Source organism: Diceros bicornis, chromosome X (assembly GCF_020826845.1).
Source record: "Diceros bicornis minor isolate mBicDic1 chromosome X, mDicBic1.mat.cur, whole genome shotgun sequence".
Lineage (NCBI taxonomy): Eukaryota > Metazoa > Chordata > Mammalia > Perissodactyla > Rhinocerotidae > Diceros > Diceros bicornis.
In genome coordinates, this window is record NC_080781.1 from 13,704,835 (window position 1) to 13,721,457 (window position 16,623).

At 40.2% G+C, this 16,623-nt stretch overlaps 1 protein-coding gene across 3 annotated transcripts in view; it reads right to left on the reverse strand.

Moving 5' to 3' along the window:
- Positions 1-16,623, reverse strand: part of CTPS2 (CTP synthase 2) — a 97,915-nt gene that overhangs the window by 75,749 nt on the left and 5,543 nt on the right. For all 3 annotated transcript variants that reach the window (XM_058535497.1, XM_058535498.1, XM_058535499.1), the window contains exons 3-7: positions 11,751-11,921; positions 9,719-9,819; positions 1,527-1,643; positions 1,300-1,383; positions 344-424 (exon numbers count right to left, since the gene is read on the reverse strand). In XM_058535497.1, the coding sequence (XP_058391480.1) occupies positions 344-424; positions 1,300-1,383; positions 1,527-1,643; positions 9,719-9,819; positions 11,751-11,921 (554 nt within the window). The remainder of the gene's footprint in view (positions 1-343; positions 425-1,299; positions 1,384-1,526; positions 1,644-9,718; positions 9,820-11,750; positions 11,922-16,623) is intronic.

The following is a 16,623-nucleotide window of genomic DNA, read 5'->3' on the forward strand; positions in this document are numbered from 1 at the left end:
AGAAATGGCAGTGAAAGCAGTAAGTGTCCCGGAAGACAAGCTAAAGAGACAATAAGCAGGCTTCACTTGGTTCTCTCTCTAGAGGCTTGACTGTAAGTTAAAAAGTCCACCTGGTTTTATATCTATAACTTAAAGAGTGATTATGCAAAGCAACATGCAATCAATCTAAGGAATCAGGAGTCTCCAGACTGTTCACTTAAGGGCAAGGGAGCCATGGTTGGATATGAATCTCCCAAAGCTTTCATAAATGCCATGAAAAGTAATACGATCATTTAAGAGGTGCAAAACGTTGGCATCAGCAGAAGTGCCTGTAAGGTAATAAACTCTAAAGAGCAGCACTAACCTGTTCAGGGTTCACATGACAAAACATAGAAATCTTTTCCTTCACAGCCATTTCGATGGGCGTTGAACTTCGGCAGACAATCTGTTAGAGTCAGTTATGTACAGGTCAGAAAGCAGGAATTAGGCTGTTCACACTGCCATTCGTTTTCAGGAGGATGCTATTTTAATTTCTTTTTGCTACAAGAGACTTGACCAAGTATGGGCTTGTTCATTCTGGGTGTTGCACTGGACGATTAGAAATGGGTCTGAGCACTAATATAAGCAAGTAGAACCACACTCAACACAAATCGACCAGTAAGAACTCAAAATGTCAAGGTACCTCTCGTGAATAGAGTCAAGGCTCACAAACGTGTCTTCTTTAAAAATACAAGATCAGAGCGAGACCACAGGTTGGCAAAGTTTTTCTCTAAAGGGCCAGATGGTAAAAATTTTAGGTTCTGCAGGTCATGCAGTCACTGTCTCGACTACTTAATTGCACCACTGCAGTGCAAACGCAGCTATAGACAAATGTAAATAATAGATGTTCCAATAAAACTTTATTTACAGGCAGCAAGCCTGCAGGCCTTTATTTGCCAACCCCTGATCTAGACTACTGGCAATAACCGGATTCCCTGCTATAAAAAAGAGCAGTGACAGCCCATTTAGCACGGTCACAGGAAAATCTCCAAGGTCCCACCTCACTCTAAAGGACCCAGGGACCATACAAATGACGGGACATTGCACTTGCCCAGCTGTCACTGTGGCCAATCAAATGAGGGCCTAGAGAAGAACAGATGGCCAATTTAGAAATGTGGGAAGCAACACCTGAGGATGAGGGAATAAGCCTCCCCTGGCTCCCAGACACAAAATGCTCAGCGTCCTAGGAACCATTTGAGAGCTAGAAAGGACTAAGATGATATTATAGATTAAGAAATGGAGGTCCTATTCCAAGAAACTCACCCACTCTCCTTAACTCACCAGATCTGGAGACAGGCCTAACCCCCTCAGCGCACGGACACTGTTTTGTGTGGGTTTGGTTTTTTGTTCTCCAGTAGCACTGGGCTGAAAAGCAATGGGTCACTGTCAGTACACTGGACATCTAGCTCTTCTGGAGAATGGCTCCCTAGTTGAAAATGTAGAATAAATAGAAAATAATAGGAAGACTTACAGAAGTTGCTGTCTACATACCTATCTGGAAAGCTCACCTGTGGGACAAGGCTAACATGGATATTACAGAAATTCTCTCTTTTTGCTTTAAACTGGAATTGTCTGAATGCTTCCACAAATGGCATTCCTTCAATGTCTCCAATGGTGCCACCCAGCTGAAAATGGAAAAAAAAGACACATGTGATCTTCCATGGTACACAGATGGATAGAAAAATTCTTAATAAACTAAGCATAAGAACTGAAGTTTGATGGTTGCAGAAGAAGTTTGTAAATATACTAAAAATCACTGACTTGTACACTTAAAACAGGTGAAATTTATTGGTGAAATTTATTATATATACAATTTAAACCTCACTAAAGCTGTTAAAAATGAAAAAGAAGGGCTGGCCCGGTGGCGTAGTAGAGCGCACGCGCTCTGCTTCGGCAGCTTGGGGTTCATAGGTTTGGATCCTGGGCACAGACCTATGCACCACTCATCAAGCCATGCTGTGGCAGGCGTCCCACATATAAAGTAGAGGAAGATGGGCACAGAAGTTAGCTCAGGGCCAATATTTCTCAGCAAAAAGAGGAAGACTGGAAACAGATGTTAGCTGAGGGCTAATATTCCTCACAAGAAAAGAAAAAAGAAAAGCATTTTTAAGAGGGAGATGAAACAAAGGGAAGAGAAAATGGAGACTAGAAAGTAAAATACAAAGAAAGGGATGGAGTATTACATAGCCAGGAAAACAGTTAAGAGAATAAGCAGAGCATTAAGAAGGGAGGAGAAAGCAAAGTCAAGGAGGGCTTTAAGAATGATCTGATTCCTGTGTTTATAAGATCACTCTGCTTGTGTGGAGATAGGGACTAAGTTAAACAAATATATCACTGATTCACTTGGATTTTACAGACTAGTAAATACTCCCTCCAAAAAATGGGGGATCATTATAGGGCTGTCAACCTTTCATCTCATCAAGATTGAAAATGTGTTTTTTTTTTTTAAAAAAAAAAATGGAGGGCTTTAAGAAAAGAGAAGGGAATTCACAAGCAGATAGAAAGACCCAGAATACAGGCCACAGAGGAGCGAGATCAGCCAGTTTCTACCAGTGGTCCAGCTGGAAGGTAGAATTCAAGTCTAGTGACAATATGTGAAAGGTGAGAGCCACCCGGCCTTGCCTGGTGAGAAATAGTGAGCATTCTCTCTCTCTCTCCCTCTTTCCATGAACACACACACATACACCCCTGCATGCATCTGAACAGTCTCCTCGCAATGGTGGTACTACTGGAATTAAATCGCTACTATTAAAACATGCTAGCTTTCTGAAACGAGTAGTACCAAAAGCCCCGAGAATATTCCTGACGGTGTAATCCTTCAATACATGTTAACTTGATTTACAGTGTGCTTCCAATAAAGTTACTATAGCATGTTACTTTAGACTAGGATAAAATTCACCTTAATCCATTCCTCCTCAGCATATTTAAATATTTAAAGACTATCACATGGATTTAAAAATTAATTCTCTAGCATTTGAGCATCTACTACATGCTCAACACGATAAACGAGGTGCTGGGAAGAATTTAAGACAACATACTCCTAAGGAGCTCAGAATTTAGCGAGGAAAATAAGGCAGAGCTAAAGAAAATAATCAAGAGTAAAAGTTAAGCACTCAGTGGAATGATCTGGATGTGGAGGAGGAAGAGATCGCGGTGGGCCCAGTCCCAGAATTCACCATCTTCTCTGACTTCAGCTACCCGACCGAGTCTGAAATCTACCCTGAGCCCTGACCTCTCTTCCCAGTGCCATTGGGCTTTGGAGCCAACTTGCCCTTGAAACCTCGGATGGCTCAACAATTACTCGAACTTACCATGGCCCAAACTAAACTCCTGGTCCCCCCACCCCTGGGCCTGTTTCTCCAGGTGCTTCCTCATCTCAGCAAATAGCATCTCTTCCCACTAGCTGGTTCATGCTAGGTCTGGAAATCATCCTCGATCCCTCCTTTTCCTCACCCAACCCAGTCCAATGGGTCATACCTCCAAAACCTCTTGGAAATCTCTCCACTGCTCTCTATCTCCACTGCTACCACTCTAGACACTCAAGCCAACACCATCTTTTGCCAGGATTATTGCAATAATCTAAACCAGGGGGTGGCAAATTATGGCTTGCTGCCTGTTTTTATTTACAATGGTTTACCAGCACACAGCTCCGCCCATTCGTTTACAGATTGCCTGTGGCTGCTTTCACTCGACAATGGCAGAGTTGAGTAGTTGTGACAGGGACTCTGACCCGCAAAGCCAAACATATTTACTCTCTGGCCCTTTACAGAAAAAGTTGGCTGACCCCCATCTAAATGGCCTCTCAGCTTCCACCCTCTGCTGTCCTACAGTCAAACCATTTGTCACACACCAGCAGAGTGACCTTATAAAAACTCAGAGTATGTCTCTCCAGTGCTTATACCCTTTAGTGGCTCACTGCTTCACTAGAAATAAAATCGAAACTCCTTTATGCAGCCAATAAAAGGCCCTACATGATCTGGCCCTTGCACTCTCATCTCATGCCCCACTCCCACCTTTCCATCCCTCTACTCCTATGCCCCCCACCTCCTGCTCTCTCTGCTTCAGCCCCATTGGCCTTTCAGGTCCTCAGACAGGCCACGCTCTTCCTTGGTGCCCCTTAAGCCCTCCTACCCTCCTTCTTCATCTACATCTATCTCCTCTTTATCCTTCACCCGGGAGCTATGTCACTCTCAGAAAGCCCGACCCTGACCACCCACCTAAAGCAGCCTTGCTCCCGCTGCTCACTATCACAGCATCCCATCTGTGCCCTTCCTGGTAACTCAGCACGAGATGTCATCATTTTATTTGAGTCCCTGTTTCCTGTCTCTCTACACCACTAGGCTGTAAGCCTCATGAGGGCAGGAATGTGCCTGCCATATCTCCAGCACAAGCCCAGAGCCCTTCATACAGCACTGGGAGTTTAGGTTAGTGGTCAGTATAGGACAGAAGGGTCTAAAAATTCAATACAAGCTCTAGGTAACAGTGTTCTAGTACCTGTTACCATAATTACAATGGAATCAAATTAAGAAGTCTCAGGATTACATTGCTACAGAAGAAATTATTCTTTAGTAACTTTAACTCAGATAACAAAACATAATTAAAATTCAAGTTTCCTGGGTATGGAACAGATATAAATATATGATCGCTCTGTAAGAGAATGACAAATTTAATTATGAAAATCCAAGAAATATCACATGCAATCAGGAAAGGAAACTGGCAGGGGGTGAGGGATGTATGTAAGTGCTCACTAACTACAGTGCACCAGAATCTGATGGGGAAAAAAGATTTTAGGAAAAAAAGGTCTGCACTGATACGAAACCGTACAAGGACATCTGTTTTTTGATAGAGGTACTCTGGGAGTCAAGAGTGAATCGGAAAAAGTAGGCAAAAACTTTCAACATTATCCGCTTCTGCCCTCATATGGCCGACAGTGGTACTGCATTCTCTCTGCCAATTTGGAAGGTCCCGCTAGTGCTCCTCTGGCTCCTGATTACCATCAACGTGATTAGAAACTTTCAGTGTTATTACTGGAATAGGCCTAAGTTAACTATTTCCCAGCACAACAGGGAAAATATCACCCACAACAATATTTTAAGATCTATCCAAAGCTGAAATTGAAGCAGCAGCAAATGTATGAGATGTGTAATGTCCATTTTGCCTTTAAAGGAAAAGAGTCTTTATCTGCAAGTTGCTAAGAGAGTAAATCTTAAAAGTTCTCATCATGAGAAAAAAATTGTAACTATGTGAGGTGATGGATGTTGACCAAATTTATTTATCATTTCACAATATATACATATATACAATCATTTTGTTGTACACCTAAGACTAATACAATGTTATATGTCAATTATATCTTCATAAAACTGGAAAAAAAGTTAAATAAAAATAAAAGGAAAGGAGTTTTCTTTTTTGAAAAAAAAGGCCAGGCCTTTAAGGCAGGTGTAAATTATTTCAGGTTCATGCTTAGATGACCTATAGTAATATGAATAAGGCTTGTCAGCTCTGCCGGTCTGAGAAGCCAAGGCCTCACCCACAAAAAGGCTTTGGAGATTTTTCAACAGCTTCTACACGCTTAAAACTAAAAATAAGCTTTGGTGGTCCTTCTCTGAAAGCTTAAATTATGTACAAACACAAATATTGAGCACAACTTAAAACAAACCCAAAAGGATGCCTGATCTAGGATCCAATAAGCAAACATAAACATCAGGGTTATATGGAGAAGAAGGGGTTTCTCTGGGGACAACTTGTCACAGTTTCTCTGTTTCCATGAAATTAAAAATCGAGGCGATGTGTCCTGGAGAGCAGGAGTCAATCACATTCACCCTCGTATCCCTAGCAGCTATCATCGGGGCTAGGACATACTAAGTGCTAAGTCAATGTTTGTTAAGCCAAAGAAGTCAGTTCAAGAGCAGAACTGAAAAAATAAAGAACATAGACACGGAAAAAAAAAAAGAACAATGGCAGGTACAGGCCTAAAATGTTTGCGTGTTCTTTGTTGATATGGCACTGAGAATTCTTGATTTCACTGTGCAAGTGGAATCTTCAACAATTAGAGTCTGAGGGCCAGCCCCGTGGCTTAGCGGTTAAGTGTGCGCGCTCCACTGCTGGCAGCCCAGGTTCGGATCCCGGGCACGCACTGATGCACCGCTTCTCTGGCCATGCTGAGGCCGCGTCCCACATACAGCAACTAGAAGGATGTGCAGGTATGACATACAACTATCTACTGGGGCTTTGGGGGGAAAATAAATAAATAAATCTTTAAAAAAAAAAAAACAATTAGAGTCTGAATCTATAGCATACTTCTTTTTAAAATAATGACAAAGAGAATCAGGTGTGCCAGCCCCAGAATGAAACATAAAAGCTTTGTTCAAGGATGATTCTCAAAAAACAATAGCTAGAAAAGCTGAGAAGATGAAAAAGAAGTGTTAAGAAGGCTCATCCCAAGGTCAAATTGGGCTTATATTTTAATGACGTTCAGGGGCAGCTCAATTACATTTTAAAAATATATTTCCCCCTTCTCTTTTTTTTTGTGATTATTATTATTATTAAAAATGTAATTTTTTAATAAAAGAGCAGAATCAGAGAATAAAAGGCAAAAACATTCATACACACGACCATATGGAACTTTTCCTGTGATTAAGGTTAATAGTCTTAAGAAAAGGCTATTCTTTCACCTACAAAAACTAAAAGAAAGAAAAAACAATCACTGGAAAAGTTATAAACATGTTCAAGTTTAGAAAATTAGTCATTACTTTTGGGCCAGGGACCAATTCTTCTGGGAAAATGGACACATTTTGGATCCTTTATCTTTCCTGTTGCTAGAACAGCAAAAACCAGTGAAAGTGCTAGACTAGTGCTGTCCGCTAGAAATATAATGCGAGCTACACAGAGAATTTTAAAGATTTTAGTTGCCACATTTTAAAAAGTAAAAGTAAACAAGAGAGGGGCCGGCCCGGTGGCGTAGCGGTTAAGTTCGCGCGTTCCACTTTGGCGGCCCAGAGTTCGCTGGTTCAGATCCTGGGCGCAGACATACTCACTGCTCATCAAGCCATGCTGAGGCGGCGTCCCACATAGAGGAGCTACAACTCTACATCTGTGACACACAACTATGTACTGAGGCTTCAGGGAGAAAAAAGAAAAAGAGGAAGATTGGCAACAGATGTTAGCTTAGGGCCAAACTTCCTCCAAAAAAAAGTAAACAGGATAAATTAATTTTAACACTGTATTTTATGTAGCCCAGTATATCCAAAATACTATCATTTCAATATATCACCAATTTTTTTAAAAATTATTCTTTTTGTTTTATACTAAGTCTTTGAAGCCCAGTGCGTATTTTAAACTCACAGCACATCTCAGTTAGGACGGGGCACATTTCACATACTCAGCAGCCCCATGTGACGAGTGGCTACCGTATTGGACAACGCAGTACTCTATATAACAAATAGGCAGCGTAAACCAAAGGCATGAGGGCTTGTCCTACCCTCTGCCAGGCTTGAAGAAAATCAGCCTAGGGCTGACCTTTAAGATACTGAAACTGCGAAATGGCACCTTCAAGCTGACATTAATAAGTGTTTTTTTTTTAATCAAAATAATACACATACGTGGTTAAAAACCAAATTGTACAGAAGAGCTTACAATAAAAAGCCAGAGTCCCCTGCCCCAGCTCTCCCCTCTCCCACATCCAGATTCCCCAAGGCAAGCGCTTTAACTTCTCTGTTAGTGGTTTATTCTGGTAGTTACCTCCATATTTCTAATACCGTCCAGCTGGGCTCTTTCTTGACTTACCCGTTGCAGACACCCTCTAAAGAATGCAAGTTGACTTGGGGCTGTGACAGATGAGGATGCAGCTCTTTGGTGCTCCCATCCCCACATCCCAGTCTCAATGCTTAGTTCTGTTGGTTACTTTCCTAACGTGACATACTTTTGCTTCTTTTCCTGCCAACTACTAACAGTGTCTGTTGATGTCTCACAGTGTAAAATGAGGTTCTTATCTCCTTCCTTCCCCCTCCAGCGCTCCTCCACCCCCTCCACCTCACGATTCCTCTTTTCAAAGCTGATGACATTTACATCCCTGCTTTTAAGCCTTCTCTGATGCATCTTGGGGAATGATTCTAAAACCTGAAAATCAATAAATAGAGCGACCGTCTAAGTCTCCCGCACTGTAGAGCCCAGGTCTGCCCCAGGTTACATCTCCATTCTCACACCAGATGCGATTCTTCCTGGCATCTTTTACCTGCCTTTCTCTTTTCTTACACTTATTTGTCTTTATCATTGCCTCAATTTGTTTGCAAACTAGTCATTGTATTGGATATTAATTATTTTTTAAAGGAAGCAAGCCTAGTCATGCAGGTGTGTTCAGTTTATAAAACTTCATCAAGCTATACATCTATGATATGTGCACTTTTCTGTGCTTATGTTATACTCCAATTTAAAAAAATGATAAAGAAAGCATCCCCTCTTCCCTTGTAAATTGTGAAGGAAGAAATACCAAGGGAGAGAAAACTGTGTATAGCACACTTATATTATACATTTATATTAAGTTTATCAGCCATACTATTACAGTAGTACAATCTAAGTTAATATATGATAGTACAGCACATTTATGCTAAGTTTATCAGCTCTACTATTAACAAAATGGATCTTGCGGATAGCATAACATCTGTTAACACTGATAATGATGACAATAATAACAGCTAACATATTTATAGAGCACTTCCTAAATACCAGATATTGCCAAGCACTTTTTATCATCGCACTTAATCCTCACAACAACCCTGTTATTATCATCTTGTGATTATTACAATATTACATTATTACCATATTGTTATAGATGAGTACATTGAAGCTTTGAGAAGTAAGCCTTTTGCCAAAAATCACACAGACATCTTAATAACGGCTAATAATTTTTGAGCACTTACTATAGATCTGACACCATTCTAAGCACTGAGTGTACTGACTTATTTAATCCTCAAAACACTATCACCATTTAGCAGATGAGTAAACTGAGGCACAGAGAAGTTAAGCAAACTAGTCCAAGGTTGTCCAGCTGATAAGTGACCCAGCTGGGCCATGAACCCAAGCAGTCTGGCTTCAGACTCTTAACCACTGAGCTATACACTGCTCGGGTGGTCACGGCAGAAATGTGAACTTGGGCAGTCTGCCTCTAGGAACAAAACTATTCATTATTCTGCTGTCTTGCCCGGCAATTCGGCCAACTGACATTTCTATAAGGAAGATATGGATGTTATTCTCATTCTGCACCTGGAGAGGAATGGAAGCCGTGAACAAGTAGCAAGTTCAATACTATGTTCTTTCCTTAAACAGCTAATACTCGATTCTCATCTCTAAATCACCTCTACCACCACACTCCCCTAATTCAGTCTCTCTCTACTTCCAAAGCATTTTGTAAATACTTCTCAAATAGCACTCGCTAGAACCCATTCTGCAACCGATCTGTCTCCATATGCAGATTGCTGCACACCCACCCCAGGAGTACTCACCCTGTTTAATACCAATCTTCCCCACTGACCTGTGACCACAAGGGCAGGGACCATCTATGTCGTTCCCTGCTGTAATCCCACCTCCTAGCCCAGTGTCCAGCATACAGGAGACCATCTGTACATATTTGTTGAATGAGTGAAGATCAGATGCTTAAAAACCCAGAAGGATGTAAGTCTATAAAGAAAAGTTCCATGCTTGCCTCAATAACACATATTTGGGGCTCTTCCTTATGCCCGTCCACAGGCACCATGGCTTGATTCATAACCCACTCCTGGACAGCATCAGTAATATGAGGGACAACTGTAGAAAGAAGCAATAATTAGCACAAAAGCATATTTCAAGGTCATAGTCATGAGAAAGGAATATATTAGTGTCTTTAGCCCTCCCAAATAACCTGAAAACCACCTGGAAAATTAGACAAGCTACAGTCCTCATGTTATTATCCATCTCACTGAAACCAATATTATAGATGCAACATAGGTTTAGTCATTTAATGTTAAGCCATCTCTCTCGAAACCGACCAACCACAGAGAACAAGAAACAGAAAGCAGAAATGCCATCTTCAATGCAACTAGAAAACACCTACAATGACAACGAAAAACTGTGCAAGGAGGTCTGCCGAGGGTGCTGAACGCAGGACTCCACGAGGAAGAAGGATGCAGAGTGTCCAGCCCAGCAGACCCTGGGCAGCCCACCAGCCAGTGGGGAGGCATCCACTCAGAGGGGGTAGACAACGCCTTCGTATTGCCCAGAGGCCTACGGCTGCTAATGTCAGCTAAAGGGCCAAAAGGTGACATCTCTGCAAGCACATGAGGCCCAGGGGTCCCTTGGGTGGTGAGCAGGCCTGCAGCTGCTGATCTCAGATGAAAAGACAAAAAGGTGACATCCTTGCAGGTGTGTGGCAACTGGGTACAGCCAACTAACCTAATGTGACACACGAAGCAGGAACACTGGCCTCCGGGAAGCTGAGGCAAAGAAGCATCTGTCCCCTGCTCTGCCTTGCACCTGCCGCTCCCTCGAGGCGGGAGGAAGTCGTCTCTGATTGATGCATTTGGAAGGCCACCCCGCGCATGCCCAGCCCGGCCCCTTTCCAGGATGGTGGGATTAGCTGGGCTCTGACTCCACGTGGGCAGAGCAAGGATCAGGGGTCAGGGCCCAGGTCTGCGGCTTTGCCCTCTCTCCAACGTTGGGATGTGGCAGGTGTGAGGCAGCAACTCTCCTCCCGCGGGTCTTCCCAAAACCTACACTTGGGGGAAAACTATTAGAAAGCACAGTTGTAGCCGAGATCTAAGCCACACCGTTCAATTTCAGCAATAACTTAGCTGATCTTTCCGTCTCCATCTGTCCGAATCCTATGTCTACTTCTCAGCTAGTTCCAACATGAACGTGATTTAAAGGGGATGGGAAATTATTACCTTTACCCTACCATGTAGGAACATATGAATACAAGACTTCAGAGGGATGGGGGGCGGGGGACGACGACGGTCCCCCGTCTAAGACAAAAGAGAATCATAACCCCCGGGAAAAGGTTGGCGAAAAAAGTGTCAGAGCATGCTGCCTGCCACTCCAGTTCAATCCCTCAGTCCCTCCCCAACTCTGTCCTTCTTCAAAGGGGAGTAATCCTTATCCATGCAAAGATACAAGAAAAAAGTAGAAAAAGAAATATTAGGGCCAGCCCCTTGGCTTAGCAGTTAAGTGCGCGCGCTCCGCTGCAGGCAGCCCGGTTCGGATCCGGGCGCCCACTGACGCACCGCTTCTCCCGCGATGCTGGGGCCTCATCCCACGTACAGCAACTAGGAGGATGTGAAACTATGATGTACAACTATCTACTGGGGCTCTGGGGGAAAAAATAAAATAAATAAAATTATTTAAAAAAAGAAATAATTAAACAAAGAACAGGCAAACCCAAACCAATCTGCACCCCAATCAGGTAAAAATGATGAATAAATGGTTCTCCACGGATTTGATAAATAAAAACTGAAGAGAGAGAAGAACAAATATATAGACTAAGGGAAACAATGACATTAGTAAAAAAAAGACTGATGAAAATACAATCAGAAACATGGAGGATGAACTTGACACCTTTGAGGAAAAGGAAAAGGAAAAGAACTCAAGGATCTGAAAGGATTAAAACTTGCAGAGCTCAGGAACCTCCTGAAGTTCACATCTATGTTGAGCAGGGTGTGGATGCTCAGCACACAGGGCTCCCTAATGTTTGTGGAATATAATACCTTGTACTGTTTTCCCCAGGTAATCGCCACGCCTCTCTTTATTGATCACATGCTGATAGATCTTCCCAGTGGTGATGTTGTTGTCTTTATAAAGATTAATATCCAAGAATCGTTCATAATTTCCAAGATCTAAATCAACTTCTCCACCGTCGTTTAAGACAAACACTTCACCTAGGATAAAAAGGCAATGTAAAAATCACAAATTTGCTTCCGGTAGATTGTTTATCAAAGATGAGCATGTTATATTAAAGAGCTGGTAAAAGACTTATTTATAAGCCATGTTCTATCACCATTTCCTTATTTTGATGGGAAAATTTAACAATTCAATTCTAGCCATGAAAATGCATCAGAAAACTTCTGGTATCCTACTATGGTATTTTTTAAATGCTTACTGAAATTCCGTCTTCAAGATTTAGCTTTTCCAAATTCATCATATATCACATTTTAAAAAAGGGACTTTAAAAACGGCAATTTTAAAAATAAATAGCAATTTACTCCAAAGGATCAGCATCCTGGACTCCGGAATTGGCATAAGAAAGTTTTAATTGATTTTCATCTTGGTTAAAGCCACAATTAAACAGACAGTAAATGAAAAGCAGGGCCCCAGCTAGCACACAGGGCAACTTGGCAAGAGTGAGGCAAGAAAAGACAGTGTGTGCAATAACACAACAGCACCGTGAAAAAGGACCTAGATGAAGACTTAATCACATGAGGAGCACTTGCGTTGACTATTGACATGTGTCTGGGTCTCCAGTCTCGCTTGAGGGCATCAATTGGAAGTCCAACGTTCTAAAGCCACCTTGTAAGAATTGAACTTCTCCCTGATTAAGAAAATTCTATCATTTACTCTTATTGTGAGATGTTCATACCAAAAAGTTTGACTAGCTTACAAACCTAATCAGAAACCTTTTATGTCCTCATTTATGTCTCCCTTATAAGGTAGCTAAGTGCGGTCAAGAAGGTCTCTAACCTTAAGGACAAAGGAGCAAATTGATGAAATTGCAATATTTTTGTACTTCCAGTTCAAATTACACTTTCTCATGTTAATTGGGAATCACCAACCTACGGAAAAGTCTTTTTACTTTGATCATCTTAATTTCTGACAAATAAGGGATGATCTCTGAAATCTCTTTAGTTAATTCAGGCCAAATCCAGTTTGCCAATACTTCAGCTATATGGCAAAGGTCTTGAAATTTAAATTCCTAAATTTTAAAAGTATGTACCCATTATGTTCCTAGAAGAGAAAGAAAAACTGTAGATGTCTTCAAAAATAGTTTTTTAGATTTAATGTAATCATAATAAAAATTCCAACAGATTTTTTTTTAACCTGACAGTGACACTAAAGTTAATTTGGAAGAAAAAAAGATGTGATTACCAAAACAAAATACAAAAAAAAATAAATAAAAATAAAGACCCTTATAACAAATAACAGTGACTAAATGAAGGTTGAAATACATGTACGTATATATATAAATATGGAATAAGGTAACATCAACACACAAAACCAAAATATCCAAAAAGGTCCCTATTACATAAAGGAATTTAATACATGACTTCAAAAAATTTAAGGGGCCGGCCCCTTGGCTTAGCAGTTAAGTGTGAGCGCTCCGATACTGGCGGCCTGGGTTCGGATCCCGGGCGCACACCAACGCACCGCTTCTCTGGCCGTGCTGAGGCCGTGTCCCACATACAGCAACTAGAAGGATGTGCAACTATGACATACAACTATCTACTGGGGCTTTGGGGAAAAAAAAGGAGGAGGATTGGCAATAGATGTTAGCTCAGAGCTGGTCTTCCTCAGCAAAAAGAGGAGGATTAGCATGGATGTTAACTCAGGGCTGATCTTCCTCAAAAAAAAAAAAATCAAGGATATCATCATAAATCAAAGTAGATAAAATACTCAGAAATAAACTTCAAAGAGATGTGTAGGATCTATATGAAGAAAATTTAAAAACCTTACTTCAGAGACATAAAGAAGGTATGAATAAAATGAAAGCCACTTATAAAGTTCCTGAATGGACCAGTTAATATTTTCAGAGTTTAATTCTTCCCCAAATTAATTCATAAATTTAAAGCAATTTCTATCAAAAACTCCAATTTGGGGGCCGGCCTGGTGGCGTAGCGGTTAAGTTCACACATTCCACTGAGGCAGCCCGGGGTTTGCTGGTTCAGATCCTGAGCACGGACCCACTCACTGCTCATCAAGCCATGCTAAGGCAGTGTCTCACATAGAAGAGCTACAACTCTACAGCTATGATATACAACTATGTACTGGGGCTTTGGGGAGAAAAAAAAAAGAAAGAAAAAGAGGAAGATTGGCAACAGATGTTAGTGCAGGGCCAATCTTCCCCCCCAAAACAAATAATAAACTCCAATTTGATTTCTTGTAAAGGTTGACAAAATGATTCTTAAGTTAATCTTGAAGATGACGAACATTTTGAAGTTAAAAAAAAAGAAGAAAAGGAATAATGAGGACAGTCCTGTCCTACTTGATAATAAAAAGTTGCAGCTATTAAAATGGTAGGCAGGAATAAACAGAGAGATCCAGAACAGAGCAGAGCACAAAGACAGACCTAATTACAGACAGAAATTTAGCATATAATAAAAGGTGGTATTTCTTTTTTTTTTTTAATTTTTGTTTATTGTGGTAACATTGGATTATAACATTGTATAAATTTCAGGTGTACATCATTATACTTCTATTTCTGCATGGATTACATCATGTTCTCATGTAAAAGGTGTATTTCAAGTCAGTAGAGAAAGGATGAACTCTTTGATAAATGACATTAGGAAGAGCTGGCTAATCAGAAAAAAATTTAGAGAAAAAAATTATGTTACATCTTCACCTCCCACCAAATTCAATTCCAGATGTGTTAACAATTTTAAAGTAAAATCAAAGGGAACTATAAAAGTGCTAGAAGAAAATACAGGTGACTATTTAAATATTCCTGGGGCAGAGAAGCCTAAAGGTGACATCAAAGGCAGAAACCATACAGGAAACAGTTGACACATTTAATCACATAAATGGTAAATTGAAATTCATCAGCAACTAACAGAGGTAGTATTGACATATTTCAGAGTAAAAATATATACATGTCATAAATGTAGGTTAATATACTTTACATAAAGTACTCTTTAAAATCATAAGAAAATAATTCAAAGGAAAATTGCCATAATACACGGCATTAGTCAATTTTGCTGCATACCAAACAACCTTAAAATCTCAGCGGCTTACAAAACATTTATTGATTTCTCACTCATGTTACGTGGGGGCTGTGGGTCAGGCAGCATTGAAAATTTCTGTTTCAACAAGGCATATATCATATTCACTAATATCCCATAGGGCAAAACAAATCACATGGCCAAAAAATGTGACCAACCTCTCCGGTCTGCCCAGGACTAATAGGGTTCCCAGGATGTGGGACTTTCAGTTTCCAAACCAGGAAAGTTCCAAACAAACCAGGACTGGTTAACCACCCACGTGGCTGAAGTCTAAAGTCAACGGGGCGGGGAAATTTACTCCACAGAAGGAAGTTGGGTAATAGTTTCAAACAAAATACAATCTGCAACGGACATGAATAAGTCATTCCACAGACAAAACAAAAATCAAATCTAAATGAAAACAATGAAATACCCTTTTTTTTTTGCGTTTTTTGGCTTACTGTCAGGTTAGTAAAGTTAAAAAGAATAATATTCAGCAAGGGTATAAAGAAACAGACCTTCGTATACACTCTTGATGCGGATATAAATTGCTGCAGATCCACAAGCCTTATCAGAAAATTCTTGGAGACAAGAAGGAAATTGGAATTTGGAATTTTTCCAATCATAGAAAGGTAATATAGAACACTTTCCATATATTAGAAAACACCCCGAAAGCAACTCACAATCAAACACATTCCTAGTGGAATAAAGACTAGAAATAGGCACAGCTTTATGAAGATTTTTCAATTCTCAAAGCTTTTGGAAAAAAGACTATAAACAGCCACAAACTCATGAAGAATTTTAGATTTTCAGAACTTTTTGGATTTCAGAGCTGTAGGTAAGGTATTGTGAACCTAAAAAACTTTGGCAATATGCATTATGTGTTCAAAAGCCTGAAAAACATACCTACCCATCAAATCAGAAATTCTGTACCTAGCCATTTATGTTAAAAAAAATAAATTCTAAAGATTTCCATCACAGTATTGTTTATAATATCAATCCATTGGAAATTGTCTTATTATTGTTCAGATTCTGTGCAGCCTTTAAGAGTATAAAATATATAAAAATATCCAAATATGTTAAGTTTTAAAAATTAGATTAAAAAATAAGGTGACTGTAAGATTCAATTCACTGAAAGTTCTAAAACAAGCAAAACTAATCCGTGGTGTTAGAGGACAGGATAGCAGTTATCCTGGTGGTTTCAGGTGGGGATAGATTGGAAGGGACATGGGAGGGTTTCTGTTTTTTGATCTGGGGGCTGGTTACACAGTATGCTCATTTCATCAAGCGGTACACTTATGATTTATACACTTTCCTGCTTGTACGTAAAAAGCTTCAAGAGAAAGTATGTAAGGGCTAATGCCTTTTAAAATAATTAGTATATATATCAAAATGTCAACATTAATAATAGTTACTTCAAGCAGTGGGAAATGGATGATTTTTATTTTCTTCATGCCTTTTATATTGCCAATATAATCGTCAATATATTCTATATTGTCTGAATTTTTCTCTTAACAATGAAAGGTTAAGAGAAATATATTACCTTTATGATACAATAAAACAAAATATAATCCATACTGCAAAAGGTACAATGAAAATGGTATCCTCACACACTGTTTTCCAAAAAGCTGGACTAACATGGAATGTCACCAGCAATCTGAAAAAATGTAAC